Source organism: Penicillium cinerascens (assembly GCF_028974065.1).
Source record: "Penicillium cinerascens strain IBT 15544 chromosome Unknown contig_5_segment0_segment0, whole genome shotgun sequence".
NCBI classification, from domain to species: domain Eukaryota; kingdom Fungi; phylum Ascomycota; class Eurotiomycetes; order Eurotiales; family Aspergillaceae; genus Penicillium; species Penicillium cinerascens.
Window position 1 is genome coordinate 3,325,887 of NW_026695294.1, and position 27,882 is coordinate 3,353,768.

The 27,882-nt window shown below is 53.1% G+C and overlaps 11 protein-coding genes across 11 annotated transcripts; 3 read left to right on the plus strand and 8 right to left on the minus strand.

The window, feature by feature from the left end:
* Positions 1-2,111: 2,111 nt before the first annotated feature.
* On the minus strand, positions 2,112-2,910 carry N7498_005736 (uncharacterized protein; the record flags this gene model as incomplete). Its single annotated transcript, XM_058452798.1, has 2 exons — positions 2,112-2,743; positions 2,793-2,910. The coding sequence occupies 2 exons, from the start codon at positions 2,908-2,910 to the stop codon at positions 2,112-2,114; spliced, it is 750 nt and encodes a 249-aa protein (XP_058309336.1).
* A 453-nt stretch (positions 2,911-3,363) lies between these two features.
* N7498_005737 (uncharacterized protein) lies at positions 3,364-3,696 on the plus strand (the record flags this gene model as incomplete). Its single annotated transcript, XM_058452799.1, has 1 exon — positions 3,364-3,696. The coding sequence occupies one exon, from the start codon at positions 3,364-3,366 to the stop codon at positions 3,694-3,696; it is 333 nt and encodes a 110-aa protein (XP_058309337.1).
* A 2,005-nt stretch (positions 3,697-5,701) lies between these two features.
* On the plus strand, positions 5,702-6,535 carry N7498_005738 (nucleotide diphosphatase; the record flags this gene model as incomplete). Its single annotated transcript, XM_058452800.1, has 1 exon — positions 5,702-6,535. One exon carries the CDS (start codon positions 5,702-5,704, stop codon positions 6,533-6,535), a length of 834 nt encoding a protein of 277 aa, XP_058309338.1.
* A 268-nt stretch (positions 6,536-6,803) lies between these two features.
* On the minus strand, positions 6,804-7,693 carry N7498_005739 (CybS family protein; the record flags this gene model as incomplete). Its single annotated transcript, XM_058452801.1, has 5 exons — positions 6,804-6,969; positions 7,019-7,138; positions 7,211-7,277; positions 7,439-7,456; positions 7,555-7,693. The coding sequence occupies 5 exons, from the start codon at positions 7,691-7,693 to the stop codon at positions 6,804-6,806; spliced, it is 510 nt and encodes a 169-aa protein (XP_058309339.1).
* Positions 7,694-8,077: 384 nt separating this feature from the next.
* N7498_005740 (MDR family NADP-dependent oxidoreductase) lies at positions 8,078-9,109 on the minus strand (the record flags this gene model as incomplete). The annotated part of the gene is made up of 1 exon (XM_058452802.1): positions 8,078-9,109. The coding sequence occupies one exon, from the start codon at positions 9,107-9,109 to the stop codon at positions 8,078-8,080; it is 1,032 nt and encodes a 343-aa protein (XP_058309340.1).
* An 859-nt stretch (positions 9,110-9,968) lies between these two features.
* N7498_005741 (NAD(P)/FAD-dependent oxidoreductase) lies at positions 9,969-11,111 on the minus strand (the record flags this gene model as incomplete). The annotated part of the gene is made up of 1 exon (XM_058452803.1): positions 9,969-11,111. One exon carries the CDS (start codon positions 11,109-11,111, stop codon positions 9,969-9,971), a length of 1,143 nt encoding a protein of 380 aa, XP_058309341.1.
* Positions 11,112-11,995: 884 nt separating this feature from the next.
* helA (putative DEAD box RNA helicase HelA) lies at positions 11,996-14,087 on the plus strand (the record flags this gene model as incomplete). The annotated part of the gene is made up of 2 exons (XM_058452804.1): positions 11,996-12,357; positions 12,416-14,087. 2 exons carry the CDS (start codon positions 11,996-11,998, stop codon positions 14,085-14,087), a joined length of 2,034 nt encoding a protein of 677 aa, XP_058309342.1.
* A 477-nt stretch (positions 14,088-14,564) lies between these two features.
* adB (adenylosuccinate synthase ADE12) lies at positions 14,565-16,188 on the minus strand. The gene is made up of 4 exons (XM_058452805.1): positions 16,029-16,188; positions 15,902-15,970; positions 15,358-15,809; positions 14,565-15,299 (listed from the first exon to the last, which is right to left on the minus strand). Exons 1-4 carry the CDS (start codon positions 16,066-16,068, stop codon positions 14,589-14,591), a joined length of 1,272 nt encoding a protein of 423 aa, XP_058309343.1. The 5' UTR covers positions 16,069-16,188; the 3' UTR covers positions 14,565-14,588.
* Positions 16,189-17,207: 1,019 nt separating this feature from the next.
* Positions 17,208-20,177, minus strand: N7498_005744 (uncharacterized protein; the record flags this gene model as incomplete). The annotated part of the gene is made up of 3 exons (XM_058452806.1): positions 20,038-20,177; positions 18,657-19,980; positions 17,208-18,603 (listed from the first exon to the last, which is right to left on the minus strand). Exons 1-3 carry the CDS (start codon positions 20,132-20,134, stop codon positions 17,208-17,210), a joined length of 2,817 nt encoding a protein of 938 aa, XP_058309344.1. The 5' UTR covers positions 20,135-20,177.
* A 1,029-nt stretch (positions 20,178-21,206) lies between these two features.
* N7498_005745 (Zn(II)2Cys6 transcription factor) lies at positions 21,207-24,397 on the minus strand (the record flags this gene model as incomplete). The annotated part of the gene is made up of 2 exons (XM_058452807.1): positions 21,207-22,094; positions 22,148-24,397. The coding sequence occupies 2 exons, from the start codon at positions 24,395-24,397 to the stop codon at positions 21,207-21,209; spliced, it is 3,138 nt and encodes a 1,045-aa protein (XP_058309345.1).
* Positions 24,398-25,802: 1,405 nt separating this feature from the next.
* On the minus strand, positions 25,803-27,713 carry N7498_005746 (MFS transporter; the record flags this gene model as incomplete). Its single annotated transcript, XM_058452808.1, has 3 exons — positions 25,803-26,598; positions 26,650-27,526; positions 27,620-27,713. 3 exons carry the CDS (start codon positions 27,711-27,713, stop codon positions 25,803-25,805), a joined length of 1,767 nt encoding a protein of 588 aa, XP_058309346.1.
* Between the last annotated feature and the right edge of the window lie 169 nt (positions 27,714-27,882).

The following is a 27,882-nucleotide window of genomic DNA, read 5'->3' on the forward strand; positions in this document are numbered from 1 at the left end:
TGTCTTCAGTCTGCTCCAAAGTGGTGCTCTCAGTGGGAGCCGGTGTTATGATGCGATATGAACTGGAAACCAGAGACGAGGCAGCTTCTGTTTTGTGTTAGCGAGATTGTGTCGAGTGGGAAGTATGAAGGCGTACCTTTCTCTTCGGTACCCTCCGAAATGGCACCCTCTGTTTGAGTAGGGGTAATCAGGGAAATTTCAGTACGGATAGGTGAGCCTGAGCGATGTGTCAACAGGAGAAATCAAGAATGCGGTGGGAGAGTATATGCGTTACCTACCTCCATTCGCAGACTTCCAGGATCGCTTTTCCTCGTCTCTCGACGAAAAGTCGAGGTGAAGGGCGGCTTTCGATTCAGTGTAGGCTGACAGCAAGGGGATTCCAAATGGGAATATGGTGCCCTGGGGTCGGGGCTGGCGCTCAGTGGTGTTGAGAATGCCACGGGCTTTGACCTCATCGTTGGAGGCCTCAACAGGCGGAGCAGGAGTGATGAGAGAAGCAGAGCTTGAAGAAATGATGGACGAGACGAAGTTAGAAGAAGCCGACATACGGATCGTGGAGCGCTCGTGGCCATCCTGGTTGTCAGGTTGCGAGTCGGTGACTGGATTTAGCAACTGCTCATGTCGGATAGCATAAGAATTGCCTGCAATGAAGCCTTGATGGACGTTCTCATAGAGCGAAGGAACTGCAAAATTACTGTCACCACCGGACCAGATACCCGAAGAAACCATGGGGCTCGACTGGACTCGCGGCAGATAAGATACGCCGGACCAGATCGAGGGAGTCTGCTCCTCAGTGAGCCAGTTCTGGGACTTCTATACAGAGTGTTAGTTCCAGTATTGCGAGTATTTAAAGGTTCAAATCACGTTGCCTGAAACGCCACGCCAGACCTTGCGGATCATCTTGGTGGGAGACATCTTCTTTGCCTGTGTATGAAACCATTGTCAGTACATTGCTCCCTGCAATAACAAACGTGGGACAAGTATCATCTGCAGCACAAGATGAGAGCTGCACTGTGCATAGTTGACAATCCATCAGGGTGACTGGGTGCTGGAGGTGTAATACCATGTTCTTCAGTAACTTGGGACTGAATAAGCGGCTCTTGGTGCTACAGACCGAAGAGACAGGAGTGCACGGTTTAGCGTGCATCTGCATCTTGCCATCACACTGCTTGGGAGCGTGAATTTCGCCGGATGCCTGCATAATGGTGTACATTCCCTCCATGGCCTCCGTAGAGGGCGATGTTCTGTGCAAAGTATCATCAGCCAACAAGGTCCATATATGAGACAAGGTCAGGCAGTCAGAGCAGGAGGGGAAGGGGCTTGATGAGTGAGGGTGCTTATGGATTCTGCACACATCTTCACTCTCTGCAGCTCTGCCTTTGGCGACAATATGCTTCAGAGGAGGCTTGGATGTGGCCTCCAGGGTTAGAGTTGGGGTGAATACTTAGTGGGATGGTCGAGTCTGAGATTGAAGACAAACCATGCACAGAAAGCGCATTGGTCAGGGTGAAAGAGAGGTGGAGGAAGGAATAAGGGAGAGGAGAGAGGAGAGAGAGAATAAAGGAGGAGGGTGGATCGTGGAATAGGGATGGTTATCAGGACGCTCGCCGGCGTTGCCTACAACAACTCATCCTGTGATGGAGGCCGCGACGACATCATAATGCGCTCCCCGTCACAGTAGTTCCCCCGACGGGTGTCTTTAAGACTGGAGCTTCTACAAAAGGCTACTTCCAAGGATACTTCCAGAGCAACTTCCAGGGCTAGATCAATCCTATCAATCCTGAACCATCTCGATTAGGAGATTGGTCACTTTATACAAAGCAGAAGCACCATCCTCAATCCCAATGGTATGGTACTCGACCTAAAAACATGCGGGGGATTTCCACCATGGTGAGAGAACCCACCCGTTTGCCTCATTTAGTATACCGCGGATATCATAGATATAATAAGGGTTGTCTCAATGGAGCTTCGAGGAATTCTGGTAAAGCAAGACACAAGATGATTGAAATTTTGTAAATTAAAATTATTTTTCCAGCAAACAAGCGCCTAGCTAAAACTCAATGTAGAACACCATTAGCTTAAGCCCGTTTCGACTTCGACTTGCCCTCGACCTACTGCGCCCGTTTTCTTTTCCCGGTGGGATGACTATTCGAGTCAGAGTCGTCCTGAATACTGCCACTTCCATCATCATGCCATTCGCTAATCTCCCATTCAAACGAGGTAGATTGATCGTCACTGACAGCCATTCCACGCCGACCTCGCATCAGCCGACCGAGGCGGCTTCCCTCAACCATTTCCTCAAACCAGGGGATTCCACGGGCTGTACCGCGCCGGAAGCTTCGTGTGACATCTGGCGAGTTGCCAAATGATGGCACAATAACAGAAGATGAGGTATCCAGTGCCGGCGCGAGGGCCGAGCTGGATGGTTCAGCCTCTAATTCTTCCTCGTCCGAGTTCTCTGGAAGAAGATCAAGATCTTCTAGGACACGCTGGTCCTCGCTGAATAGAGTGCCAACCGCGATGTTCATATAATCGGCTTCTTCATGAGGCTCTTCCGTCCAGAATGTCAAAGGTGTTCCGCAGAAACCACAGAATATGCGCTTGGTCTCCGGTGCATGGAGCGGTGTGAAGACGCGGCGAATGGAAGAATGTGTTTCGTCTGGGAAGAAGGATCGAGTGCTTGACTGATACCAGTCAAGAGGCACACGAAGCCACGCTGTGATAGGTGTGCCTTGGGATCGACCTAGTAAATCGTCAGTTACCATCAACGGAGCTTGGAGCGATCTACATACGGTTGTCTCGGGAGGTGTCAAAGTAGACTTCGGCATGCTCGGTCACATCCTCGGGGATCTGGATGCTGTACTCATTACGACCACATGAGCATGATCCATGCAGCGGCTCGTGGGTCATGCTGTAGGGTGTTACAAGCAACGGCGACGTTGCTGGACTGGACTGGGTCGATACAGACCGCTGTACTTTCAGCAATTGAAATGAGCAGCTGTACCGCAGCTCTACAATTGAGAGTATCCCGGTGTATGGGAGATATCGGTGACTCTCGTACAAAAGAGAAGAGGAAAAAAAGGAAGCAGGGTGTCCGGAGGGTGGATCCTCTCTATGACGTTTAGAGATGCCAAGAAGAACTTCCGCCCTGGGTTTGTTTCTCCGCATTGGTCTTATCGGTCCTATCGCCTCCGCAATCCTCCAAACCCAAACCCTCTCTCTACCACCCTCGGCCGGCGTCCACTCCTTCATACCCCGCCTACAACGATCTACGTGTTCGCAAGGAGATAATCGATCGGCTATACTTCCTCCTTCAAATTCGCTTCTGTCCTGCACTCTCGATCGCATTCACTTCAACACAAGATGAATCCCGACGACGACGACCGGTCTTCCTCGACCCCGACCGCCGCATCCAAGTCGGTGTCCGGTCAGGACAAAGACAAACCTCGCCTGACGGACCAAGAGAAGAAGAACAACCACATCGCCTCAGAGCAGAAACGCCGCGCAGCCATTCGCGAAGGCTTCGACCGACTCACGGAATTGGTGCCTGGTCTCGAGGGCCAAGGTCGCAGCGAGAGCATTGTGCTGCAGAAGACCGTCGAATTCATGCACTTGAAGCTTCAAGAGCGACAAAATCTGATTGCGGAGATTGAGAACAAGGGCGGCCGCGTAGACGATTCATTGCGGCCAACATAGCCCTGGTCATCTTCGCGTTGTTGTGCTTCACTTTCTGCTGTCTTTTTATTATCCTCTCTTCACTTCTTCTCTGTTTCATGACCTACGGCGGTATATACAGATGAGCCCAGGCTCGGGGCCGGTCTCCCCAGACACATTCCTATCCAACAATCCTCTTCATACGCTGGGCTGCATCACCACAACTGCCGGATTCTCTTGTTTTCGCATGCTTTTGTACCGTCGTGGTTTATATTCATTCTATTTTGCGTCTATCGTTCTTTGTATATCTTCAATCAGGACTTGCCAATGGGCCTGGTGCTGGGAACCAGAATGTGTCAGTATGGACGTGGCTACAGAACCACTTGGGGCGTTTTTGTGCTGGGCGGCTACTTCAATTCAATGTTCTACGTCTCAAAAAAGATTTTTCCAAGCAGCAGCCTCGTAAGTTTAGGCATCCTACTAAGGGGCCTGTCGGTGCGAACTGTTCTACCGAGGGCCGCAAGTGGGGGCCAGTCACGTGTACTAGTGCCGTGCAATAGTGCCGAGCTGATTGGGCCGGGCGTGCGGGGACAAAGTACTTCCGTTTCCTCGCCCATTTTTAATATTCACAATATTGGAAGTGCGTCGCCAGTCTCTGTTGAACTTAAAAAAACACTCAATTTTGGTTTATCTATCAAATTACATACACAAGTCTCACACTGTGGAACCGTACAAGCCTATTTGAGATACTTGTTAGGCATGTAGAGTGGCATCGAGTCTTCCTAGATAGTATCTGGGAGATACAGAGCAATATATCGCGGAACAGTTGTGTTATAGGCTATTAGAACATAAAGTTTGTTATAACGTGGTATGGAGATAATAATTACCTTGGCACCACTGTATGAGCTACGCACTATAGAAGCTCCTGCGAGGGTTGACGAGGAACACAAGTGATAACTCCAGCGACCAAGAGGGGTCACATCGACTACGGGATAAATATAGATGAGAATATGAAAATCAAATGCGTAACATATTGCAAAAATTGTCGCTTGTCTTCGAAGTAATCTCGAGGTCAGGCCTAGCGCATTCAAATACACTCTGCAGGGTTACCAGCAAGGTCACCTGCATTAGAAAATCCTGCGTCACAGCGTTGTCTCGAGCAGCGGGCTACTTCCATTGCCTTGGAAACTGATGATTTTATTGCGAATATGATATTTTATCCACAACAGTCTGCTCATAGTTCTCAAGATTCTGCTCACTGCTGCTTAGCCGACGAACGAATCGTCGGCTCTTAGACGTCCCCGTCAGGAGATCTCGTAGGCTACTATGCTACTATCTACTAAGCCTCAAGCATGAAGAAAGGGTACCTCTAATAAGAATACTGCGCTACAAAATTGGTGCCGTATCTTTGTCCAAACCAAACTCACAGTGACCAGGAACAAAAAGAAACCCTTACGTGACGCATAGCATTTCAGACACGAAAAAGGCACGCACTTTCCTTGTCGCAGTTGATTGCCTCGATACCCACACGTTGTATTTTGTCGGTTGAAGTCCGGCCCTGAGTTGCTGCATCGATGTACTAGACAACCATCCGATAGAGCATGCCGTGAATAATCCAATCGAGTCCCCGGTTTCCAGTATGAATTGAAGGTTATTTCCGCGACACTCCACCTTATGATTTCCTCTAATCTTCTTTTTTTGGACTAACTTGCAGGGTAAATAGTTGATGTTTGCAGCCGGATGAGTTGCGGGGTTGCGCCATCGGTAGTGAAAGCGATTCTAATCGCTTGGGGTGCTCTCGTATTTTAAAATAATTTATTTTCCTTCCAAGGCTTGGAGGAGTCAGTAAGATTGACTCTTCAGCTGCTAGTGTCTAGCGCAACATTCAGATTATGCGTTGGAAGGAACGTAAGTACACAAATATCGCCCAATCAGGAATGTCGTCAGTGGAGACCGCAATGTCAATCACAGCCCACCGCAATTACACTTAGCCAGCTCTTAGCCAGCTCTTAGCTCCTCAAGATACCATCCCTCACACAGATACACCATGTCCGACTCCAAAGAAGCTCTTCTCGACCATGTCGACTCCCCCGCCGACCCTCCACCAGCCTACGACCTCCCAACCAAGCCGCGCGGGCCACCACTCCCCCGCCCACCGCCGCTCTCATTGCCCGTGCTAAACGACCTACGCACACGAAGAGTCGTCCTAGCTTCCCAATCACCCCGCCGACGCCGAATAATCGGTTACCTAGGCCTTCCAATCGAAGTGATTCCCTCAAACGCAGCCGAAGACCTCCCGAAAAGCCTAGCGCCTTTCGAATACGTCCTCGGCACAGCTACCAAAAAGGCACAGGCCGTGTACCAGCAGGAAATCACCAACGAGGAAAAGGGCGAGCCGGCCCTCATCCTCGCTGCTGATACTGTCGTCGTCAATACTGCTTCTGGCTCCATTCTTGAGAAACCCACTTCCGAGGCCCACCATTTCTCCATGCTTCGTTCGCTGCGCGATGCTCGTAAGCACAAGGTTTACACGGCACTAGTGGCTATGGCGCCGTTGGAGAGTGCGCGGGTGCCGGGGTATGCTATGGAGTCGCATGTAGAGGAGACGGATGTTGTGTTTGATGGGGATGTTTCGGATGAGTTGATTATGGCTTATGTGCGCACGCGCGAGGGTGCAGATAAGGCTGGTGGGTATGGATTGCAGGGATTGGGGTCTATTCTGGTGGAGAAGGTTGAGGGCAGTTATGATAACGTTATCGGGTTGCCGTTGAAAGCGACGCTGAAGGTGATTGAGGCTGTTATGGCGAAGGCGGATGATGAGGATCGGTTGCCGGATGATCAGGTGTTGGATGACGGGGATGAGGACGAGGATGAGGAGTGAAAGGTATAAAAGAATACTGCTATAAGCGAGATTGCGCTCCATGTTGAGCGAGTCTTGTTTTATTACGTTTGCACTTTCGGCTATAGATATGAATATACTCTATTGGAACGGTATGAATGTGGGTACAGAAGATATAATTCTTGTAGGCTGGAAGAACTGGGCACCGACCGTGTCGGGCAGGACAAATGAGAAATTTCGACGACATATACATAGGCGGAACGCCTGACCAGAATAAAAGAAACCAAACCCCTTTTCAAATGACTCCGCTCTATGCGTTCCAGATCCGGCGCAGGGCCTCGGTGACACCCACATCGTTGGTCTCGAACTCGTACAGGCCGACCGCGGTGGTGAGAGTAAAGGCGCGCAGAAGCCAGTTGCAGAGCGAGTTGAACTTGGGCACACGCTGGGGGCGGAAGTAGTCGATGATGGCGGCCCTGGTATAAGGTCAGATATGTTAAGCTGTACGACAGCCGGGTGGCTTACTGGAATCCGATGTGGGAGTGGGCAACCAGGAGGGAGCAGAGGACGGCATCCATGACGGGGTTGAGGGAGCCAGCGGCGAAGGGAGCGACACAGACGGGGATCAGGCCGACACAGACAGCTCTGCAGATATCGGTCAGTAATTTTCACATCCAAAATATCCAATGATTCTCTCAAAGCTGGAATATGACGAACCTCTCGAAAGTCCAGTGGTAGCTACCCTCGGAGGGGTGAGGCTTGGGGACGGGGACGGGGTCGTTCACTATCGCGGGAAATTAGTATGAGATCCAATTGACTGCCAGCCCTGCCATCTCCCTCGCCATTCCAGCCAAAACCACAGAATCGACATGGGATAACCGCAATCCGGGGTTGAGGCTCGAAGGTCGAGAAAAAAAGGCATGGAAGTTTCGGATCGTCACGTACTGGTTCCCTCAAGCGACTCTGTACACCGAAAATCACGTTAGCAGATGTCCACACGATCAAGCACTATTCACAGTCTCGGCACTGCCAATTCATCGCCAGACAGAGGCAATACGTACGCGGCAACGGGGGCAGGATCTGCTTCCGAGCGGAGGCGTGAAAAGCGACCATCTGCGAAACGCCGACATTCTGGCGCAGGAGGGGCGACCGGGTCGCGAGAGTCTGCCGAAGCAGTGACGGGCGCGCGAATGAAACCATAGTTGAAGGGTGTGGAGGAGGGGAGAGTACGGACTCGCACAAGGATGAAGTTGGCCATTGGAACCTCGGGAGTCCGACTCGGTATGTCAGCGAATTCTACGTCAGGTGATTGGCCGACGGGAATCCGCCCAGCCGAGATTGGCCGATCGAGAAACATTTATCCCGACTCTATACTCATTGAGTTCTAGGGTTTACTTTATTCTTGTTATTCTATTGTTACTCTACATCCGTTGAAGGTTTGATTATGCATATCATCAATTGTTTCTCTTTACTAACTTTGCATGGTTACATCTCCAGGACGTCATAACCGAGACATCCCGAATATGTCCTATCCCAGAATTTCGTGGCGGGCATATCGTCATTTGATCTTTTAGCATCCACCGCTTAGAACTTCAGGACAGCCTTGCCCTTGTTCTTGCCATAGAAGATGCCAACCAGGCCCTCGGCAGCGTTGTCAATACCCTGGGTCTCGTGGATGAGCACCTTGAAAGAGCCATCCTTGATCCACTTCTGCACGTTCTCCTGGTGCTCCTTGGTGTAAACGTTACCCATACCCTCATCGCCGACAATGAAGCCGCGCATTGTGATACGCTTGACGAGGACTTGGTGGATGTTGGTGATGGGGTAGGGGGCCGAGTTGTACTGGGAAATCAGACCGCAGACGACGACGCGACCGAAGTTGTTCATCGCGTCCAGCGCAGCCTCGAGGTGCTCGCCGCCGACGTTCTCGTAGTAGATATCGATACCCTGGGGGGCGAGGCGAGCCAGAGCATCAGCGGGCTTCTCAGTCTTGTAGTTGAAGCCACCGTCGAAGCCGAGCTCCTTGGTGATGTACTCGAGCTTGTCGTCGGAGCCCACGGATCCAATGACCTTCAGACCCTCGTGCTTGGCCAACTGGCCTACGATCTGGCCGACGGCACCGGAGGCCGCGGAGACAAAGATGGTCTCGCCCTTCTTGGGCTTGCCGATCTCGTACAGAGACGAGTAGGCCGTCAGGCCGGGCATGCCCAGAGCACCCAAGAAGACACGGATATCCTCGAGGCCGAGGGGGTTCTCGAGCTTGCGAATGCGGACCAGGTTCTTGCCATCCAGGGCAACGACCTCCTGGACGGGAACGTGGCCAATGACCAGGTCGCCCTCCTTGTAGTTGGCGCTGTTCGAGCGGATGACCTTGGCAATGCTGGCGCTCTCAATGGGTTTGTTGAGCTCGAAGGCGGGGGCATAGGACTTGACCTCAACGGGGCGCATACGGCCACGCATGTAGGGGTCGTAGCTGGTGTAGAGCGACTTCAGGACGACACCATCGGCCGGAGCCTCGACGTTGGCGTCATAGGCGGCGGGCTCGATAGTCAGGTGCTCCCCGGGGACGGGGTAGCCCTGGGGGATCGCTTTGAAGACAAGAGCCTTATTGGACATGACGTAAATGGAGTATATCGGTAGACGAGAGGAAGGTGAAAAGTAAGGATATGAGCTCAGACAATAACTCAGGACTGTGTAATGCTTTTATAACAAAGCCTGTACAACTGTCAAGCGGGGCAGAAGGGATTTTGACCGAGGCAGAATTCCAGAAATTGTTTTCATCATTATAAAGCAATCTGCCGTTTGCCGGTGGGACCCGGAGAAGCTTCTCGAGAAGGTTAAAGTCGATCTCAGAGCATTGCCGGGCTCCACCTCCCTGCACATTCTCCGTCATAATGAACCTGCGATTGCATACATGTACAACCCCGGGAAACCGTTACTGTGCGCCACCCATATCTCAACTTTGCCACCAGGTGAGCTTTGTTGTATAAGCTCAAATCGAAACGGAGACTTCTGAGCGGGGCCCATTGACTGCCGCGGTGGAGCTCGGAGGAACTGAAAACGAGTCAAGCCGACGGGGAACGCCATTCTGGGTAGGAGAACCGTGGACAGGGGACCCATTCACTATGAATAATCTGAATAAGCTAAGAGATCCCGCAACCAGGCGTTTCTAAGCACGGAGCAAGTTACCCGATTTGGCCGGGTCATTCCCTGCAAGCTTGGTGTGGAGGGGATCAATGCGATTTGGTTTTGATTGGGTTTGCTACCGAGGTATGCAGTGAACTGATCATTTGATATCTAAGCGCTCGGTTTGAAATCGATATTGCTATGCATAAGCAGTAATGTCAGGGTTCACTTATCTAAATGGGGAGAGATCTGAGACAGCCGTTCGTCAAGAAAATATATATTGGAATTATTGTGTCCGTTTCGTATAAAAATCTTTAAGAGATATTATTATCCCCGTTCATAAAATCGTCTATGCCTTTCCGGCCACCATAGGTGCCGCCTTGGAGATGAAGAAGTCCTTGCCCTTGATCATCTTCACCATGAAGCTGAAGGGAGTGAAGCCGTATATCTGCCCAGTACCACCCGACTCGCCAACCGGGACAACCATCATGATGCTCTCGCCCTGGTCAAACGACTTGCGCTCACCATTGCCCAGAATATCCACCTTCAGATTATGGGCAGCCACTCTGGCTTGTTCCACAGCCTTGAACGAGAGGCGCATCGAGTTGTTGGTGATGTCGCCGGCAGCATAGATGTTCTCTGACGACTCCACGCGCATCTCCTTGTCGACCTTGACCCAGCCGTCCTTGTCCAGGAATTGTTCCGGAATGAAGCCGCTGTTGGGGATCACGCCTGTGGTGGGGATATAAAGGTCGGCGCAGATTTTCTCGCCGTTGTCCAGGGAGACCATCCATGCATCGCCTGATGCCTCGGCGTCGGTCACTCGTGTAGAGGTAATGACCTTGACGTTCTTCTGCTGCAACATATTGGCTGCGGCCGAACTGCCCGACGGTTTCAGCATCGGGAGCACGCGGTCTGTCGCAGAGACCAGGGTGATGGTCGCCGCGCTGCCACTCTGCTCCACTGCCTCGGCCAGCTCACCGGCCAATTCGACCCCTATGGGCCCAGCCCCGCCAATCACGATATTATTGGCCCCAGTAATCGTTTGCTGGGCCGCCTCGATGAGCTCTTTCAAGTCATCGCGGTTGGACTGCTTGAACGGGATGGAGAAGCCGGTAATTTCGCCAGTGGTGGAAGTAGTAGTGCTTCCGGATGCGAGCACAAGATAGTCATACGAGACCGATCTGGCCTCGCCGTCATTGGGAGTCACTGAAACGCTCTTGGCGGCGACGTCGATAGCAGTCGCAGTACCCAAGATAAACTCGACCTTCCTCGCTGTGTATTTGGTGAAGGCATCGGTGATTGAAAGGAGATACTGCTCCGCCTTGAAGGCCTCAGCCTTGGCCAAGATGCGCGGTGCTGCGATATTCCAATAGAAATTGGTGGACGGGTTGACCAACGCAACCTTGACGTCGGGGACCTCGAGCAAGGAATGAGCGATGTGGAGACCGGCGTAGGACGCGCCAACGACCACAACGTTGACAGGAGCCATAGTGGATGTTGGTAAGAATAATGAACTACGAATGTTGCAGTGGGGCGGGTCCTCTTATAGCAATTGATAGACCCCGCAGCATATTTCCAACGCATTCCACTGGAGCCACCATGGGATACCTGTCAGATCAGCCACGCCCCAGATAAAATAGCTATTCAATCTATGAGTCATGGCATGTCAGCCCTGTAAGCAAACTACGCGGTTCTTACCAATCTCCTATTTTTCGGACTTCTCTCGATCCGCGTCCCGCTGACTCAACCTTGTAAGACATTCTTGGTGAGAGCCATGGGAATTTCAAATTCTCAGCATAGAAGTACTTCGATTGAATAGTCAAACATTGTAGTGAATATGAAATACTATGGCAGTCCATAGTGCGTGAAACTAATAAACCCAACCAGTGTCACAAGGCGTGAAAGTGATAGAAAGGGGATGGAAAATTGTGGATACAGTATAAAGAAACGGCCAGTTCATCATCCAAGGTCGACGTGGCGCAGTGGTTACCGCGGCGGCCTGCTAGAGCCTTCCAACGCCTTAGTTCACTAAGGTCTGATCTCTCACATAGGAGAGCCGTTTCCTTCGGGTTCCTCGGTTCGAATCCGGGCGTCGACGCATTCTTTTTATTTTATTTTTATTTTGTCCATCTACTAATTCAGTCTGTTTGAGACAGCCTCGTTTAACTTGATTTTTCCTGTCTCCTTTTTTACCCGTCTGTGCTTAATATGCTTGTTTAGTACCAGGATTTTAAAATTTCGTCAAAATTGCCACTCCTTTGGCCTCAGGCTCCACTTACTATCGATAAGGGTCATGTGATCTAAATTTTGGTTTTACGATTTCTGTCGCGCGAGATTATTTCAGTCTCACCCTTTTCATCAACATCCTTCAAAATGTTTGGTGCCGTTCGCCGATTCGGTGTCTCCCAGGCACTGCGCGCATCTGCGCCGCGTTCCCTTTCATCGGGATTGGCCCCCCAATTACTCAAATGGCAGGCCCCGTCTACCTGGTCTCCTGCCCTTGCCCGGCCTTTTCAAACTTCGTTCCCTGCGCTGAGCGCGGCTTCTGCGGAGGCTGCTGAAGCCCCCGCTGCGTCAGAGCAAGAACTGATCACCGAGTTTGCGGATTTGCAGAAAAAGGGGTTCGTCGACGCCTCGATTGTTCAGAACATCACCAGCACTGCTCGCATGGGCTTGACAACTATGACCGATGTGCAAAGCCAGACCCTCCACCAGATGCTCCGAGGTGATGATGTGTAAGATTGAACTGCTCCATGTTAATCCGTTTCAGTTCTCCCGCTAATGCTTTTTTAGTCTGGCCCAGGCAAAGACCGGAACCGGCAAGACGCTGGCTTTCCTCGTCCCTACCATGCAGAACATCCTCAGTGACCCTACACTCAACACCAAGCAAGACCATGGTCGTCGCGGGCAGGCCAGTGCTGCCGACATTCGGGCTCTTATCATTTCGCCCACTCGAGAGCTTGCCGAGCAGATTGCCGTCGAGGCCATGAAGGTCGCTGCCGGCACGGGACTCAAGGTGCAGACTGCAGTGGGTGGTACACAGAAGAAAGCTGGCTTGCAGAGGATCCAGCGGATGGGCTGCCATTTGCTGGTCGGCACCCCCGGCCGCATCAAGGACATCTTCTCGGACCCTTACAGTGGTGTTTCTGCTCCGCGGTTGAACACCCTGATCCTGGACGAGGCTGATCGTCTACTGGACCAGGGCTTCGCCCCCGAGGTCCAGGCCATCCAGGAACTCCTCCCGGATCCATTCAAGGTGGACCGCCAGACTGTCATGTTCTCGGCCACTGTCCCCAAAGAGGTTATGCAAATGGTCAAGCGTACTATGAAGCCGGACTTCAAGTTCGTGAAGACTGTTCGCGATGATGAGGTCCCCACCCACTTCAGTGTTCCGCAGAAGACTGTCTTCCTGCGTGGGTACGAGAATGCCCTGCCCTCGATCCTCGAGCTCGCCAAGAACTACCAGGCTCGGCAGCAAGCTGATCCTAACCTGCGGCCATTCAAGGCAATTGTCTATTTCAACTCGACCAGCGAGGTTAACCTTGCGGCCGAGGCTTTCAACAACCTCAAGTCGGAGCCCGGTAACTCCCGAAGCTTTTCCCCCTTGGGTCGCATGAAGTTGCTAGAGATCCATGCCCGTCTCAGCCAGGGGCAGCGCACCAACAGCGCGAGCACCTTCCGCAAGACCCCCGAGGCCATCCTCTTCTCTTCAGACGTGACCGCTCGTGGCATGGATTTCCCCGATGTTACTCACGTTCTCCAGGTGGGCGTTCCTCGTGACCGCGAGACCTACATCCACCGACTTGGCCGCACTGCTCGTGCCAACAAGACCGGTGAGGGCTGGGTCTTCCTCCACGACGGAGAGAACGACTACTACTCCGAAAGACTGGGAGATCTGCCTCTCCACGAAGACAGCCAGTCTCTACCCACCGCCATGGCGGACATGTCCAAGGGCACGGAGAACCTCTCTCCTGCTACTGCCTTGACCATCAGCCAGATGAAATCCGCTATGGAAGAGGTATCACCTATCACCCGTGAGAACACATACCGCTCCCAGCTTGGCACTCTGCTGCAAAGCTTCTCCAGCAAGCGCCACGCTATTCGCATCCTGAACAACCTCGCCATCCACGGCTACGGTCTGCCCGAACCCCCGGCCGTCAGCGCCAACATTGCCCGCAATCTCGGTATTGCCAAGATCCCAGAGTTGACAATTGGCCAGTCACAACATCGCCATGTCAGCTTTGGTCAGGGATCACAATCGTCTGACCGCGTCTTCGGCCGCCGTGGCTCCGACCGTGGTTCGGACCGTGGTGACCGCGGTGACCGTGGCTTCCCCCGTCGTAGCTTTGATCGCGATAACCAGGAACGAGGCGGCCGTGGCCGTGGACGCTCCTCTGGCTCCGGCGAACGCTCCACTGGCTTTGGCGAACGCTCCTCCGGCTTTGGCGGACGGCCCCGCTTCTGATCATGATTTCGGGCTGTGCAAGACGAGCGAATTGGTCTACGTCTGCCGTTAGGTCATGCCTTGCAACCGAGTTCACGAAACAAGAAAGTTGATAGAGATATCCCATCCTTTTCGCATCGGGCGGCGTCTTTTGTCTCTTTGGCTTGTTGCCATGTACCATATTATATGTCTTCCTCTTGGTCTTCCACTTTCCCCCAACCCACCTTCTCAGCTCATGTTGTACTATCTATCTTGTTTACTTGGAACTTCTTGTCTTACATATTGATTTATAATTTGGCAAAATTATATGTGACACTATCCCAAAACTCCCATCCCGGAACCAACTCTATCGTATGAAATATCCAAGCCATCTAACATGTCCATTTTTGAGGGGAATAAGTAACACGTCAATGGAAGCAGGAACAGGTCGAAACCGTATATAAAATTCAATCGCATATCCCAATATTCTGCAGAAAAAAGGAACCGCATCTACCAAAAGGCAGATACTTACCACCAGAACACCTACTCGCGCGCAATCATGTGCTCGCGCGCAGGACCGGTGCCGATCCACTTGATAGGAACACCGCCGATCTCACGCTCAATGTACTCAACGTAAGCCTTGGCATTAGGCGGCAGGTCCTCGTAGCGGGTAACACCCATAGTGTTGCTCTTCCAGCCTGGCAGAGTAACATACTCGACCTGCAGCTTCTCGACGACGTTGGGATCGGCGGGGAACGAGCCAGTGGTGCGAGTGCCGTCGGGCAGGATGTATGCAACACCGACCTTGATCTCGTCAAAGTCATCCAGGACATCGAGCTTGGTCAAGTTGAGCGCGGTGTAGTGGTTGATGGCGTGGGAGTAGCGCGCCAGCACGAGATCGAGCCAGCCGCAGCGGCGGCGACGGCCGGTTGTCACGCCGAATTCGCGGCCGACGCTCTGCAGCTTGTCACCGTCCTCGTTGAGCTGCTCACTGGGGAAGGGACCGGAGCCCACGCGGGTGGTGTAGGCCTTCAGGACACCGATGACGGACTTGATACTCGTCGGGTTGAGAGCGAGAGCCTGCACGGCGCCGCCCAGACCCGTTGATGAAGAGGTCACGAAGGGATATGTGCCGTGGTCCAGGTCCAGCATCAGGGCGTTGGCGCCCTCGACCAGGGTGTTGGGCGAGTTCTTGTGCTCCTGCATGAAGGCGAGTTGGTCGACGATGTACGGCTTCAGCTGCTTGCGGTACTCCTGCATCTCCGTATTAGCACTCACATCCAACAAATTTCCCCAGAGACTCCGATCATACCTTGAAGCGAGCAATCTCCTCCTCGACGTCGTAGGCCAGATCTCCGAAGCGCGCACAGTACGAAGTGTTCAGGGTGCGCAGTTTCCGCTCAAAGGTCTCCTCGTCCAGAATCTCGCCAATGCGCACACCGCGGCGCGCAGCTTTATCGCTGTAGCAGGGGCCGATACCCTTGCCCGTGGTGCCGACCTTGCGGCCACCGAGACCGGCCTCCTCGAGACCGTCAACAACGGAGTGTAGGTCGAAGCAGACGTGCGCGCGGTCGGAGATGAAGATACGCTTGCCGGCGGTGGACAGGCCCTTGGTCTCGAGCTGAGCCAGCTCCTTGAAGAAGCTGGGAACGTGGACCACGGTACCGGCACCAATCAGGTTGATACATGAAGGCGAGACGAGACCCGAGGGCAGGATGTGGAAGTCGTAGGTGACGTTCTCGTGGACGATGGTGTGGCCGGCGTCTAATTAACCGCGGACGGGTTGGTCAATCATTGGGATCTGGGCTGGCGTATATCCAGGTGGATAAAGCATGTAAGGATAGAGTAGAACTCACTGTGACCACCAGCTGCACGACAGCACAGCGTCGCCTGCTGCGACAGCATGTCTGTAATCTTTCCCTTCCCTGTCCCGCAATCAGCATTCCAGTTCCAATTCCGCAATCCCGAGACATTGGAGCATACCCTCATCTCCCCATTGACTGCCCAAGACGATAGAGACCATGGTGGTTTCTCTGTAAGACTGATTTGAATTGTCTGCGATCGGATTCGCAACTGCCAGTGGCGGGGATTTGAAGGAAGAAGAAGACTCCGGCTTCGGATGGCGGGGCAAACTGGACCGGGTCAGTCTCGGTGAATCCCTTTGCCGTCACTCGGCCCCGACAGTGGCAATGGACTTACAATGGACTGGAGATCGTTTCTCACAGTTAAGGGAAATGCTGAGCGGGAAATTGACTACTTTTCTACAGTGACTCACGATGCCGACGGTATTTTTTTCCCGTAACTTTTGTAACGTACCGGGGAGACCCGCCGGCATTGTTGCCTGAGGCATCTAGGGCAAGGGTTTTCGCCGGTAAATTTGGACTTTCTGCTTGACGCGACATCTATGGCTTCGTATTGTATCTGCAGCTGTAACGTGCATTGAATAAGGGACGGCTGGACCTTATGTATCGGTCTCAATATCCCGCTCCTCTTGATATTGTAGAAACCATTTTTGACGCCGCGCCCGATCTTCGCCATAAACCGGCTGAGATCCTAGTCAGTCACTTCGTCGCGCGAGAGCATCCCTGTCCATAATTTAGACTTCATTTGGTGTTATGTTTCATCCATATCCGCACTCATGATCATCCTTTACCGGAGGTCGTACAGGGTATCAGATACAATGGCAATCCGATTAGCCGGAGCATGTACATCTACTTGGAATCGATCCTAACTAGATTAGGAAGAATAGCTAAAACAAGGCCAAACCGGAGCTGCTTGGTAGTAGACTAAAACTTGAGCGTCTGGGATGTCTTGCTTGTGCATCTTATTTGATTTGATCCTTCCGTATTGGCAAATCCATAGGATCTATCATCGCATGACCGGAGCAAGTAGAAGAATTCGCAGGTTCAAGTACCTGGTCTTCTCCTACAATAGCGCCGCCCATCTTTAGGGATAGTAGTCAAGTACGACGAGTTCCACTAGATGCGAAAAGGAAGGATGGATGAAACGGAATTAGATCTATCAAATGCAATATCCAGGGTATTCACTGAACCGACACCATGCCCAACATGCAAAAAAGTCAGAACCTCTTCGGCGACAACGCCCATGGACATCTAAACGCCACCACAAATCTGTGTTCATATCATTCATAATAGGACATCCCTATACCACCTTCCCACCGTTCCGGATCCATTCCCTCAGCCGCCCGAGATCCAGAATACATTCGCGGTGCAATTCACAGGCTACATCCCAATGCTTTCGCACCTGGATATCCTCCTCGATGCCTCGCAGGTATGCACTGAAGCCGCCCTTGCCGCTACCGGGAACAAGGTCGTCGCTTTCATCGGGTACATCTTCGCGGGTCTCGCTCTTCTCGTCTTCTTCGTCGATCCCGTTGATGTGGAGCCGTGCTGTATCACCGACGGCGCTGATCCATTTCGGTGAAAGGCCAGTTTCGATGGCTTCTTGTCGGGTGTTGAAGTGGAGGAGCATGCGGCGGTTGAATGTGTTCCAGTCGTGCATGTATGTGCTCATTGCGGACACGTACCAGTTCCATTTGTCACGGGAGAGAGTGAGCTGTTGTGAGCCTGCGTAGGCGGCGGTTGGTTGTGGTGCCCATGGTCGTTTGGGAGGGTTTGGTAGTTTTAGCTCTCGAGGCTGGATGTCACGCTTTGTTGTTGTTGGTTGTTTTGCCCTGGAATCAAATGGGAGATTGGCGTGCACATCTTCTAGGTTCTCGATTCCACCGCTGTTTGTGCTGGTGAACGGCACTGTGTTTCGTAGATTATCCAGATCAAAAAGCGGCGTACGAGTCTCTCTATTAGGTGTGTCACCCTCTGCCTGCGGGGTTGGTTGAGACTTCTTGACTCCGGCAAGAGGGCCTCGAGTAGCATGAGCAGTGAGGTCCGGATAACTCGTGCTTCTCGAATCACCGGCAGAGGCACTGTCGGGCATGGCGCTTGTTGGACCGGGAGGCTCATCGATGTCCATAGCCTCCGCATCAGCAGGTACTGACTGGCTGGGCTCGGGAGGTGTGTTGCCATTGATTGTGTCCTCGGCTTCATCGGATTCAGTGGCCACGCTAGCTGCCTGAGGGGCACTTCGCAATTTCGTGCCTGATCTTGCCTGTTTCTTAGGGCTTCGCGGAGGTGTGTTGGAAGATGATCGCGCTTTGTCGGCCTCTTGGGCATTCCATGATATGTCCTTCACCTTTTCAAACCACTGATCCGCATGGAACTTTGCCTGTGCAAATGGAGTAGGCTGCTGCGGCGGCTGCGACCGGTGAGACTGATTTCCGGATCCAGGGCTGAATGATTTGAAGCCAGGCGATCCTGTTGACGTTCCAGTCTGTGTTGAGTCAGTTCGAGTGGACGCGCGGGGGCGATTATGCGTATTAGGCGACTGTCTATCCGTGGGACTGGCATTGGCACCAATGAAGTCGAATTTATGTAAATGTTCCCTCCAGTCTTCAGCAGAGAACTTCTTGTGCAGGTTGCCGGGGATATTCCTCTCAAATGGGGTTGATTGTGGGTTTGTCCTTTTTTGCGCCGAATTGATACTGTTAAGGAATTGTAAGTCTATGCTATCACGCAGCATGAGGGTTGAACATACGGGTCTTTGGACTGTGCCTGCGGGTCCGGTCGATACGATCCTTTGGGGAATGCTGCACTATCTGAGTTGTGTCCTTTATATTCGTAGGTGTCAGCGTCCAAATCCATGAAATAGGGGCCCCGATGAGACGGGGCAGGTCTCCGCCATCCCTCGGATGGCCGGGGTGTAGGTGGCCGGAAGTGCTGAGAGCTTGAGCGGGTGGGAGGGTTCTCACCAAGTCCGGAGCTGGAGTTTTCGTGCCGATAGAAGTCGGCGAACTTCTGATTAGGTCCCAATCGACTCTTGGGTACGGCTTTGGGTTTGAACGTGTTGGGTGGGCGCACATCGTCTTCGGTATCGTCGTCCTCGAGTTCACTAGAGCTCGTGGATGCAGAGTAGGTACGGTTCCGTCTAGCCTTGGGGCTGGCGCTGCGATGCCCTTCTGATTCGCCATTGACAGGGCTGGAGGGGGTTGTGCGCGAGTTTGTCGTTCGATAGGAGCCGGAGGGTGTACGTACGGTCGACGAGCGTCCGAGTCCAGAGCTCGAGAAGAAAGTCTTCTCGCCCCCTGAGGTGGCATAGCTTGTACCAGTTCGCTGGGCAAAAGAAGGGGCCGTTTCTGGAGTCGACGGTTTCTTTGCGGTTGGCGGAGGTGCAGAATCGAAATACATGCTGCTCGGCCGCTCGCTTCGGGTGCTGGTATACGCCGAAGTATTTCGGGCCATAGGCTCATCACCCCCAGCAGTACCCGGCGCAAAGCCGTTTCTTTTCTTGGGAGAATTGGGGCTTGAAGGTCCTTGTGATTTCATACTGTCTTTGAAGTACTCATACGCAGACTTGGGACGCTGGGCACCGAAAGGCGCATTCTGCTGCCTCGGCGTGCCTCCCGAGGAAGGAGTTGCACGTCCCGTCTCGGGATCAAAGCCTCGCCAGCCTGCTGGATTAGAACCCCGCATGCCATGAAAGGCCCGGAATGCATCAGCCCTGGTTTGTGCCTCATCCTGTGGATTCTGCCATTGCTGCGGTCCTGCGCGCGCATGGGCTGCGTAACGTTGGGCACCGGCCGAGGGTCCTTTGGAAGATGCCTGGGGTCGACTACTGTATTGCTGTCTCGGAGGTTGCGGCTTGGGAGGTTGGGTAGTAGCGTAGGTCGGTGCCTGTCTGCGAGTGGTATTTGTCTTCGGAGGCCCGTAAACTTTGCCGTAGCCGGCGCGCAATCGATCGGTGTCATACTTGAGCCGTTGCTGAGGATCACTGAGGATCTCATTAGCCGCCTGAATGGCCTGGAACCTGGCAATGAAGTCCTGTTCCTTGCCCGGGTTCCTGTCAGGGTGATATTTGAGTGCTATATATCCATATCAGTGCTGGTCTCGCCTAACATCATTCTGTGTCCTTGACATACCTAGCTTCCTGAACTGCTTCTTGATATCCTCTGTCTCCGCGCTAGGTTGAAGGCCTAGATCCGCGTAGTAGTCCCTTCGGACGTCCGCCTTCACCATATTGATTCCCTTGTTGCGAATGAATTATGGATTTGTGTATAGCTCAAGGTGCATAATCGATAGGCTTGTAGATAGTCGGCAGTCCCACACATGACCAGTCGCGAAGGTTTGGTATCGAGGTATCGAGGTATGCGGCTAAGAGCGGCGGGGCTGGGGGTTGCAGGAGGAGAGTGTTCAGTGTCGGAGAAACGAAAGTGATACTCCGAGAGCCTAACTGAGTTGGGCCCTTCGCTGCCTAGGCAGTGGTCTTCCAGAACAAAAACGGGTGGGCGCGACGAGGGTCGGCGGGAGTCGGTGGTCTGTACGGATCCGTTCCGACAGGGCTGAGCGGGACTCGATTCAGCTGAGACAGGGAGATTGGTGCTTGCGATCGCAGTGAATGGGCATAGTATTCCCCGGTTTAAACGAAAGTGGGACCGAAAGAGGGCCAGAGTAATCGGAGAGACCGGGGCTGCGATCTCTGATCGCAGGTTACGGGCACTGACCACCTGATGAGGTTCAAGTCAGGCAGTTGGGTCCAAGCGTTAGTCGCGCCGAATTGGGCGAAGCAGCCAACGAGATGCAACCAAATGGATTCGCGGTGAGCGCCGCAGTCCCCGAATGGACACAGCAAGGTTGATGTGTTGGCGGAAAGGGGAAAAAAACGGGCGAATGTTTGTTTTGGCGGGTCTGCGGTTGCTGCCCAAGGCACTCGATGAGTCTAGACGTCTTACTTCTTACCTTGTTTATATGTATACACACCAACATGTGAAGGTTCACGTTCAAGACCTAATAATTAATCTCGGTGATTGTTTATACAATATGATATAGTTTATATATAGAATATATGGTATCCCAAACAAAGCAATCAAAATATCGCGAGAAACAGCCACCTTATTCCGTGAAGCCAATCCTTTTCACCTTGAAATCCTCTTTGACGATGTACAGAAAATGAAAACAGAGAGTGGTAGAAGAGGTGGGGTAATGGAGGGTGGAGAATGAGCAGAAAACACGGTGAGCATCGAAGAAGAGAAATAGGAATGAATAGACAAAGAAGGAGCAGTCAAGAAGCCGAAGAAGGCAAAAACACCTTTTAAGTATCACCACCGGGAGCGCCTTGCCCAGAACCGCCGAAGAAATACCCCTCCAGAAGATCATAATTGGGATTCTCGCTCCAGTCATGCTGGAAGTCCATAGCCATGCCGAAGCCCAGGTCAATGCCCACGTTCTGGCCGAGATTAGGCCCAAGAGGAGGCATAGCAGCCAAATACTCCGCGTTGGGGTCCGTTTCCATATGTTGGGCGTCGGGATCGCCAGATCCAAATTCAAGGAAATCGAGACTGATGCCCGTCTGCGCCTCTGCGTCTGCAGGTGCAATTGCATGAGGTCCATTCGCAGCCACGCTTCCTGGGGAGCCACTCTGCTGCGGCGAACTTCCGTAGTAGAATTGCGGTGCAGATTGCGGGGACGTCGGATTTTCATTTTTCATAAAGTACTCCATGGAAGGAGTGCGCTGCCCGAATGACCGACCAGCTCGGTCTGCAGAGAAGCCCGGGCCCATTGACTCGGCCTGTTCTGGGCGGACGGGGAAAGCTTGTTCGGGAGGTCTGTTATCGGACCGGGATCGATCGGCCAGTGGCGCATTATCGTTGAATAAATCTGCTAGATTCATGTCGAATTTCGGGACTGGCCGTTGAGCGCGGCTTTGCGTGTACCGCCGAGGGCCTTGGCCTCGCTGTCTTTGATCCATTGTCTGGCGTGCTCGACCGGGATACAAAGAGCCGGCCGCGTGCGAAGCAGCGTGCACACGAGTCATGTCGACCTGTGATCCGAAGCCGGTGGTGGACAAGCACATCTGGACCGTGGCCTTGCTCATCCGCTCGAAGGCGTCTCGGCAGGCTTCAGCAGGGGGACACTTGTGCATCAAGTCACCCAGTACCGATGTGGCGGCGAGAACAGTGAAATCCACCTCGTCGAGAGTCTAGACGAAAGGGTTAGTGCCGGATAGAGATAAAATGTGAAGCATATACATACCAAACGACTTCGGACGAGAGGTGAATGCCAGATGGCATACAAAAAGGAGATTCCAGCCATGAAAATATGGTGAGTAGCAAGATACGTGTAGTTGACCAATCGCACCCGGTGGAGCTGGCGATAGATGCGAATAACCTTCTGGCCAGCCTCAGCAACATTCAGATAGACATGATCCTCCTCGTCACCCTCATCGACATTAGAAAAGGAAGGACTGGAGACATCGTCAGCCGGAATGAGTTCTCCGGCCAACTCGGCAGGCACGGTCAAACTCTGTTGGTAAAGCAAGATGATGGCCTGCCAGTAATTTAACTCCAAAAGTTCGATGGAGAATCTCACGCCAGTATCAGCCCGCGTTGGGGCCGTTTCGTGCCATTCTACAAGACGTCGGTGGACATCATGACGCCAGGAGCGGAAGGAATCGAAGCCTTGGAGGAATGGGGAGGTGAGTTCGGCGTGAGGAAGAATGACAGCGCTTTCCGGGGAGCGTCTCCGAATGGCGCGTGCCTGTTGATATTGAAGGACATCGTGGATCTCAGACTGGAGGAGGCGGAGTTTGAAGTATTGGAAAGCAACATGCTTGTAGGTGGGAGCTCCATCGGGAGGCGTCAAGAGGCCGGATTTCGTGATGTATTTGTCGTCCATCATAGATGGGAGTTCCGTGCTGATGGCCTGATCACTGATACCAAATGGTCGTCCAACACAGGTGGCAACGAGACGGTCGAAGCTGTACACACACCACCACAGACGGCGACGCAGATCGCGAACCCATTCACGGCGTCCTCGCTCACGAGCATCAATGCGCGACTGGACCTGGTTCCCGTCTTTCGATCCAGAGTCAAGGCCAATCCCATCCTCGTAGTGAAGACCCAGGTCCACGGCCAAGCGCATCGCTACACCAACGATATACCAAAGACCAGGAGCAACCGGTCGCAGCAAAGCAAAGCTGGCCAAAAGAAGCACTGCCTGAAGCTCCTCCAAGCCACCGAACCCTTCGCTGGAAGAAGAACCGAGGAACGATTCCAAATGAACAATAGCAGATGCATGGTATTCCTCCGGCTGATACTGGTGATTTGAGAGTCTCGGTCTTTTGGAAGTGGATGAAGATCGATCACGGCCAGCGCGGCTATCGTCACCCGAACTTTGGGGTTTATCATCGAAAATGATTCCGGCGCCGATGGCAAACACAATGTTCAGGATATAAAGAGCTCGCGGGGAGCGATTCTTCTCTTCCAACAGGTACGTGCGGTCCAAAAGCTCCATGAAATCACCACGGTGGAGAATAGGCATTTGGGGATTTGCGTGTTCGAAATACAGATCAACAAGTCGCTCGGCGAGCTCCCGGTCTGGGAAGGACGCACGCTTCATCATCGGCTTCGTCTGAAGCCCGAAGAATGAATCGCGCATACTACCTGCGCCCGAGCCAGTAGCCGTCTGGGGTAGCCGTTCAGCAGTGCGAAGTGGCCCGCGCTCCGGGTTGCCCGGGATTGAGCTTCTGACTGCAGCAAAGACGACCCGAGCGAATGAGATGCCGGATGTTGAGCCGAGATATCGAGGATCGGATGTTCCTTGTACCGAAACCATGCCAATATTTGACACCAGATTATGCAGACGCCAATTGTCCTCGCTTTCGGGATCTCGGTTGCCCTCTGTATCACGATTTTGCTCTCCAACTGGTCGCTGATCGGGACCGGTTTCTTCCTTCACAGCGATATTCTTCCACTGTGCCTTGTCTTGATTCTCGCCAAGGTGGCCGTCGCCAGATGATTGAGCTGCATCGCCTTCGGTCTCTGTTTTTAGAGCTTCTTCTTCATCGAATGCGACGGCTTTTTTGAACTCGATGTTATGGTCCGCCAACTGCTTCTCGAGGTGAGCGACCCGAGTTTCAAGGAAATACACATAGCTGCGCGGGATCTCGCGCTTCGTTATGGGGTCATATCCGACACAGCGAACTCCGGCCTTTTCGCAAGATTGGCACCTCGGTAGACGCTGATCGCATCGGTTTTTGCGCAACCGACAGCGGTTACAGGCAGAGACATTACGGAAGGAAGAGGAGGAAGCGTTGGAAGCGATAGTCGTAGTCGAAGGCGCGGTGGACAGAGCGGGTGACGCGGAGGGCAGGGTTGGGGCGGAGGGGTTGGGTCCCGTATTTAAGGTCGCGGGATCGGATTGAGTCGGGGATGTGTCGCCGGAAGGATGGGGTCTCTTCTTCCCTGAAGAGACGGGCGAAGGAGGGGAGGGGATGTTAGGCATGTTGAGGAACAAGTGGCGAGAGCCGCAGACCTGCGATCATCTCTTGACGGTGGACTTCTGCGGAGACAGCGATCGGGAACAGCGGTCTTACTTTCGTTGGCGGATCAGCGTTCATGATAGATCCAGACTGGCGTGGCAGAATCGGCTCGACCCTAGGATTCGGTTCTTGCGATCCTAAACGATAGAAAAGGAGGCGGCCCGCACCCGCGATGTGGTCGGTGACCCGACAAGCTCTCCGCGGCGCAAGAGGCTCGCGACGGAGGTAGATTATCCTCCGAGGGTGGGTGCAGGTGAAAATCAATATCTCTGGACTGCGCAGAGCAGCAGTGATCGGACACTAAGAAGAACGATCGACCACCGTCCCACGAAGGATAACAAAGGCGGCGCAAAGCTGTTGGATGAAGAGGAGAGAAGGTCGCATTGCCACGATAGGGTTCTGGTGGAGTTCGGGATTCAGCAGTGGCCACTCTCATACGGAGAAATCTAAGTTGCCCTCGGGAACGGTGTCTCGGTACTCTCGGTACCCCAGACTATGCGGCTAAGCCGTGAGGAACGGGAAGGTCATGGCGACAAAAGCGTATTCTCAGTCAGCAAATTATGCAGGGCAACAAGCCCTGTTCGGGGCTAAATAAATCGCCATTGCATTCGCGTGCTGCTGGACGCAGTCTAATGCCGAGTGGATCTCCCCGGAATAAATTGACTTTCATTGGTGGAGACGCGGAGACCTGACAGGCGTACAAGAAGTGGATTCTGTGGATCGGAGATTGCGAGTGCAAAGTCTAGGGCATTGAGACCTCGGGGTAGGAGAAAAGAAGAGAGGGGCGAAGCACTCTATATACCGCCGAGTCATATGATCGGGTTTACAGCAGGGTGGTATACAGTGGATACGCTTGGCCTGCAGTCAGTCCAATGTGAAACTGTTTACGAGCTAGACGCCGAGGTGGAGACCCGGAAAAAGAGTAGGGATGGTGACGGCCGTTCAATTGAATGAGTCCAAGAGTCAATCTGGAGATATTTCCAAGAAGACGTGTAATGTGCGAGAAAAACAGAATGATCAAAAAACCTCCCAGATGCATGAGTATCATCATAATATAGCCCGTTCAATGCTCCAGACAAAAAGAAAAAAGACAAAGAAAGTAGAAAGGAGACCCCAAGTTTTATGCTTTTTTTGCATATGCATCCACTCTATGTCAGTTGCGCCGTATCCGATCTCGATGAGAAAAGATTATGAAAAGAAAACGCATGAGACAGAAAGGAGGTATCATGGCGCGAAGTGAAAATGGGAAAAATGAAGAATGGAAAGTGCCCGTGGGCAAAACGCAGGAGCGCTGAAAAAACGGTCATGTCCTTCCCAGAAGGACTCGAAGTGAACAGAGGATGCTTTTATGGTATCAAAGCCCCGTACTCAAACGCGGGAATCAGCTGTAGTGCTGTCGGGAGCACAGTCGAATGTGGCATTCATGTTCAGGTTTGTAATGTCGAATTCGTGGTCAATGCTAGACCGCAAGGAGAGGAGACGCTGCTCCTCCTCCTCCATGTCGAAGTCTTGGGCAGTGTACTCATCTGACATGGCTTCACGCTTCATCTCCGCCTCACTGACTTCGGTCTTGAAACGCTCGGGCTCGGAGGCTTCCTCCATCCAGAAACTTTGGATGGCACCGATGACGCAGACAAGGCCACAGGCCCACCAGGCAAGAACGGAGTGGCCACTTTCCAAACCCTTGGAGTGTAACAGGCCAGTGACGGTGGGACCGAACGCCCGGCTCAGACTTGCGGTAGACGCGGCAGCACCGTTGATAGCACCGAGAACCTTGGAGGAGGGGGCGGCGTTGGCAAGCAAGATAGCGGTGGCGGGGAAGGCGATAACGTGGAAGGTAATCTTGCTGATCAGGGCAACGTATACGGCCGGCATCTGGAGTTTAGCCGGTAGGAGAATAAGATAGGGCACCGCCAGGTAGAGCGGAGGCCAGGCGAGCAGCACGAAGCGGAATGTGCGTAGGGTACCGAAGTGCTTGACGACGAAGGGGAATAGCCATAGCTGGGCAATCATGGAGTAGACGCCCTGGACGGCCAGCATGAAACCAATGGTCTTGGTCGGGAGACCGAGACCTCCAGTGAACTTGAGTGGAAGGACGACAGCGTCGTCGGACTTCGGGGTACTCAAGAAGACGGGCATCAGCTGATCGAAGGACACGCTATGACTGTAAAGGAGGTCAACATATGCAAGAAAGGTGAGGCGGGGCTAAACTCACTAGGCCAAAATGCCGTAAGCAACAATGGTGAAGATAACCTGGCGAGTGAATGCTTTGGGCGCGGGGGATTTCTGACCCTCCAGGTCGCACTCCGTTGACCCTACGTCACCCACAGACCCGAGGCAAGGCGATGATCCGGCGCTTTCGTACTCGGGGGGCATATCGCCGTAGAAGTACTTCTCGTCGACCACATCGGACTCGTCCGGAAGTTGCACGCGCGAGCCCCAGCACAGGCTGATGAGCCAGTGGCCCAGCTCACGGCCGTGGTCACGGCGATGCTTCATCTCCGGGTGCGTCTCCTCCAGAAACAGGGTTCCGACCACGATGCCGCACAGGAGCACCACGATGCACACCAGGTTGGGCAGCAGGAACGGGAAGCGGTCGAAGAGGGTGTTACGCTGGAATAGCCACGGGTAGTTGTCGCACGGTTGGGCCAAAGCACCGCCCATAGCCGGTCCAATGATCGATCCCAGGCACCACACGAAAGGCATGATCGAGTAGGCTCGCGGCTGGTGCTCCTTAACCGTCACAATCTCCGCCACGGTTGTCTGAAGTACCCCGATGTTTCCGTTCAGTAGGCCGCCCAAGGCGCGCGCAATCATCGCGGTGGCCAGATTGGGCGCAAATCCAAAGGCCACCATGCTGAGGGCCGTTCCAATCAGGCCCATGATGAGCACGGGCTTGCGGCCGATTCGGTCACTCATGCGACCCCAGAACATACCCGCTGAGAACTCGGCGAACGTGAAAGACGATGTGATCATGCCGGCGTAAAGCGCGATCTTCTGGTCGTTATCCGTGACATGGAACGATTCAACCATGTGGTACACGTATGGAAAAATCGACATGAAAGCAATGGGCTCGCAGATGCGGACGAGAGCTGGACAGTCATGGTTAGTATTCACTGTCCTGTTCCTCGAACACTCGCATAGTTCGAGAAGTTCGCGATGCGCAACAAAAGTACCTCACTTACCTAAAACAAATAATTGCCGAATAGGAAATGTAGACCAGTCCTCGCCGGCGCCATTGCGCTGACGGCCTTGTAAGCAAGCCAGTCGTTTGAACATTGTGACTGTGAAAAGAACCGAGACCAAGAAAAAGGTCGATGAGCGAGCAGGAGGCGGAAAAAAAAAATTTAGACCCCGCTTCACTCCAAATAATTCGATTGAGCGCGATCCAGAAGAAAGCGAGGGCGATAAAAAGTACCAAAGGTTGGTGCTTTTGATACCCCTGTGA

Excerpts from the sequence above, each read along its gene's own strand:
- adB (XM_058452805.1), bottom strand. The coding sequence starts at position 16,068 with ATGGTCTCTATCGTCTTGGGCAGTCAATGGGGAGATGAGG. Across the intron at positions 15,971-16,028 it reads CAGTCAATGGGGAGATGAGG|GGAAGGGAAAGATTACAGAC; the intron begins GTATGCTCCAAT and ends ATTGCGGGACAG. Across the intron at positions 15,300-15,357 it reads AGGAGATTGCTCGCTTCAAG|GAGTACCGCAAGCAGCTGAA; the intron begins GTATGATCGGAG and ends ACGGAGATGCAG.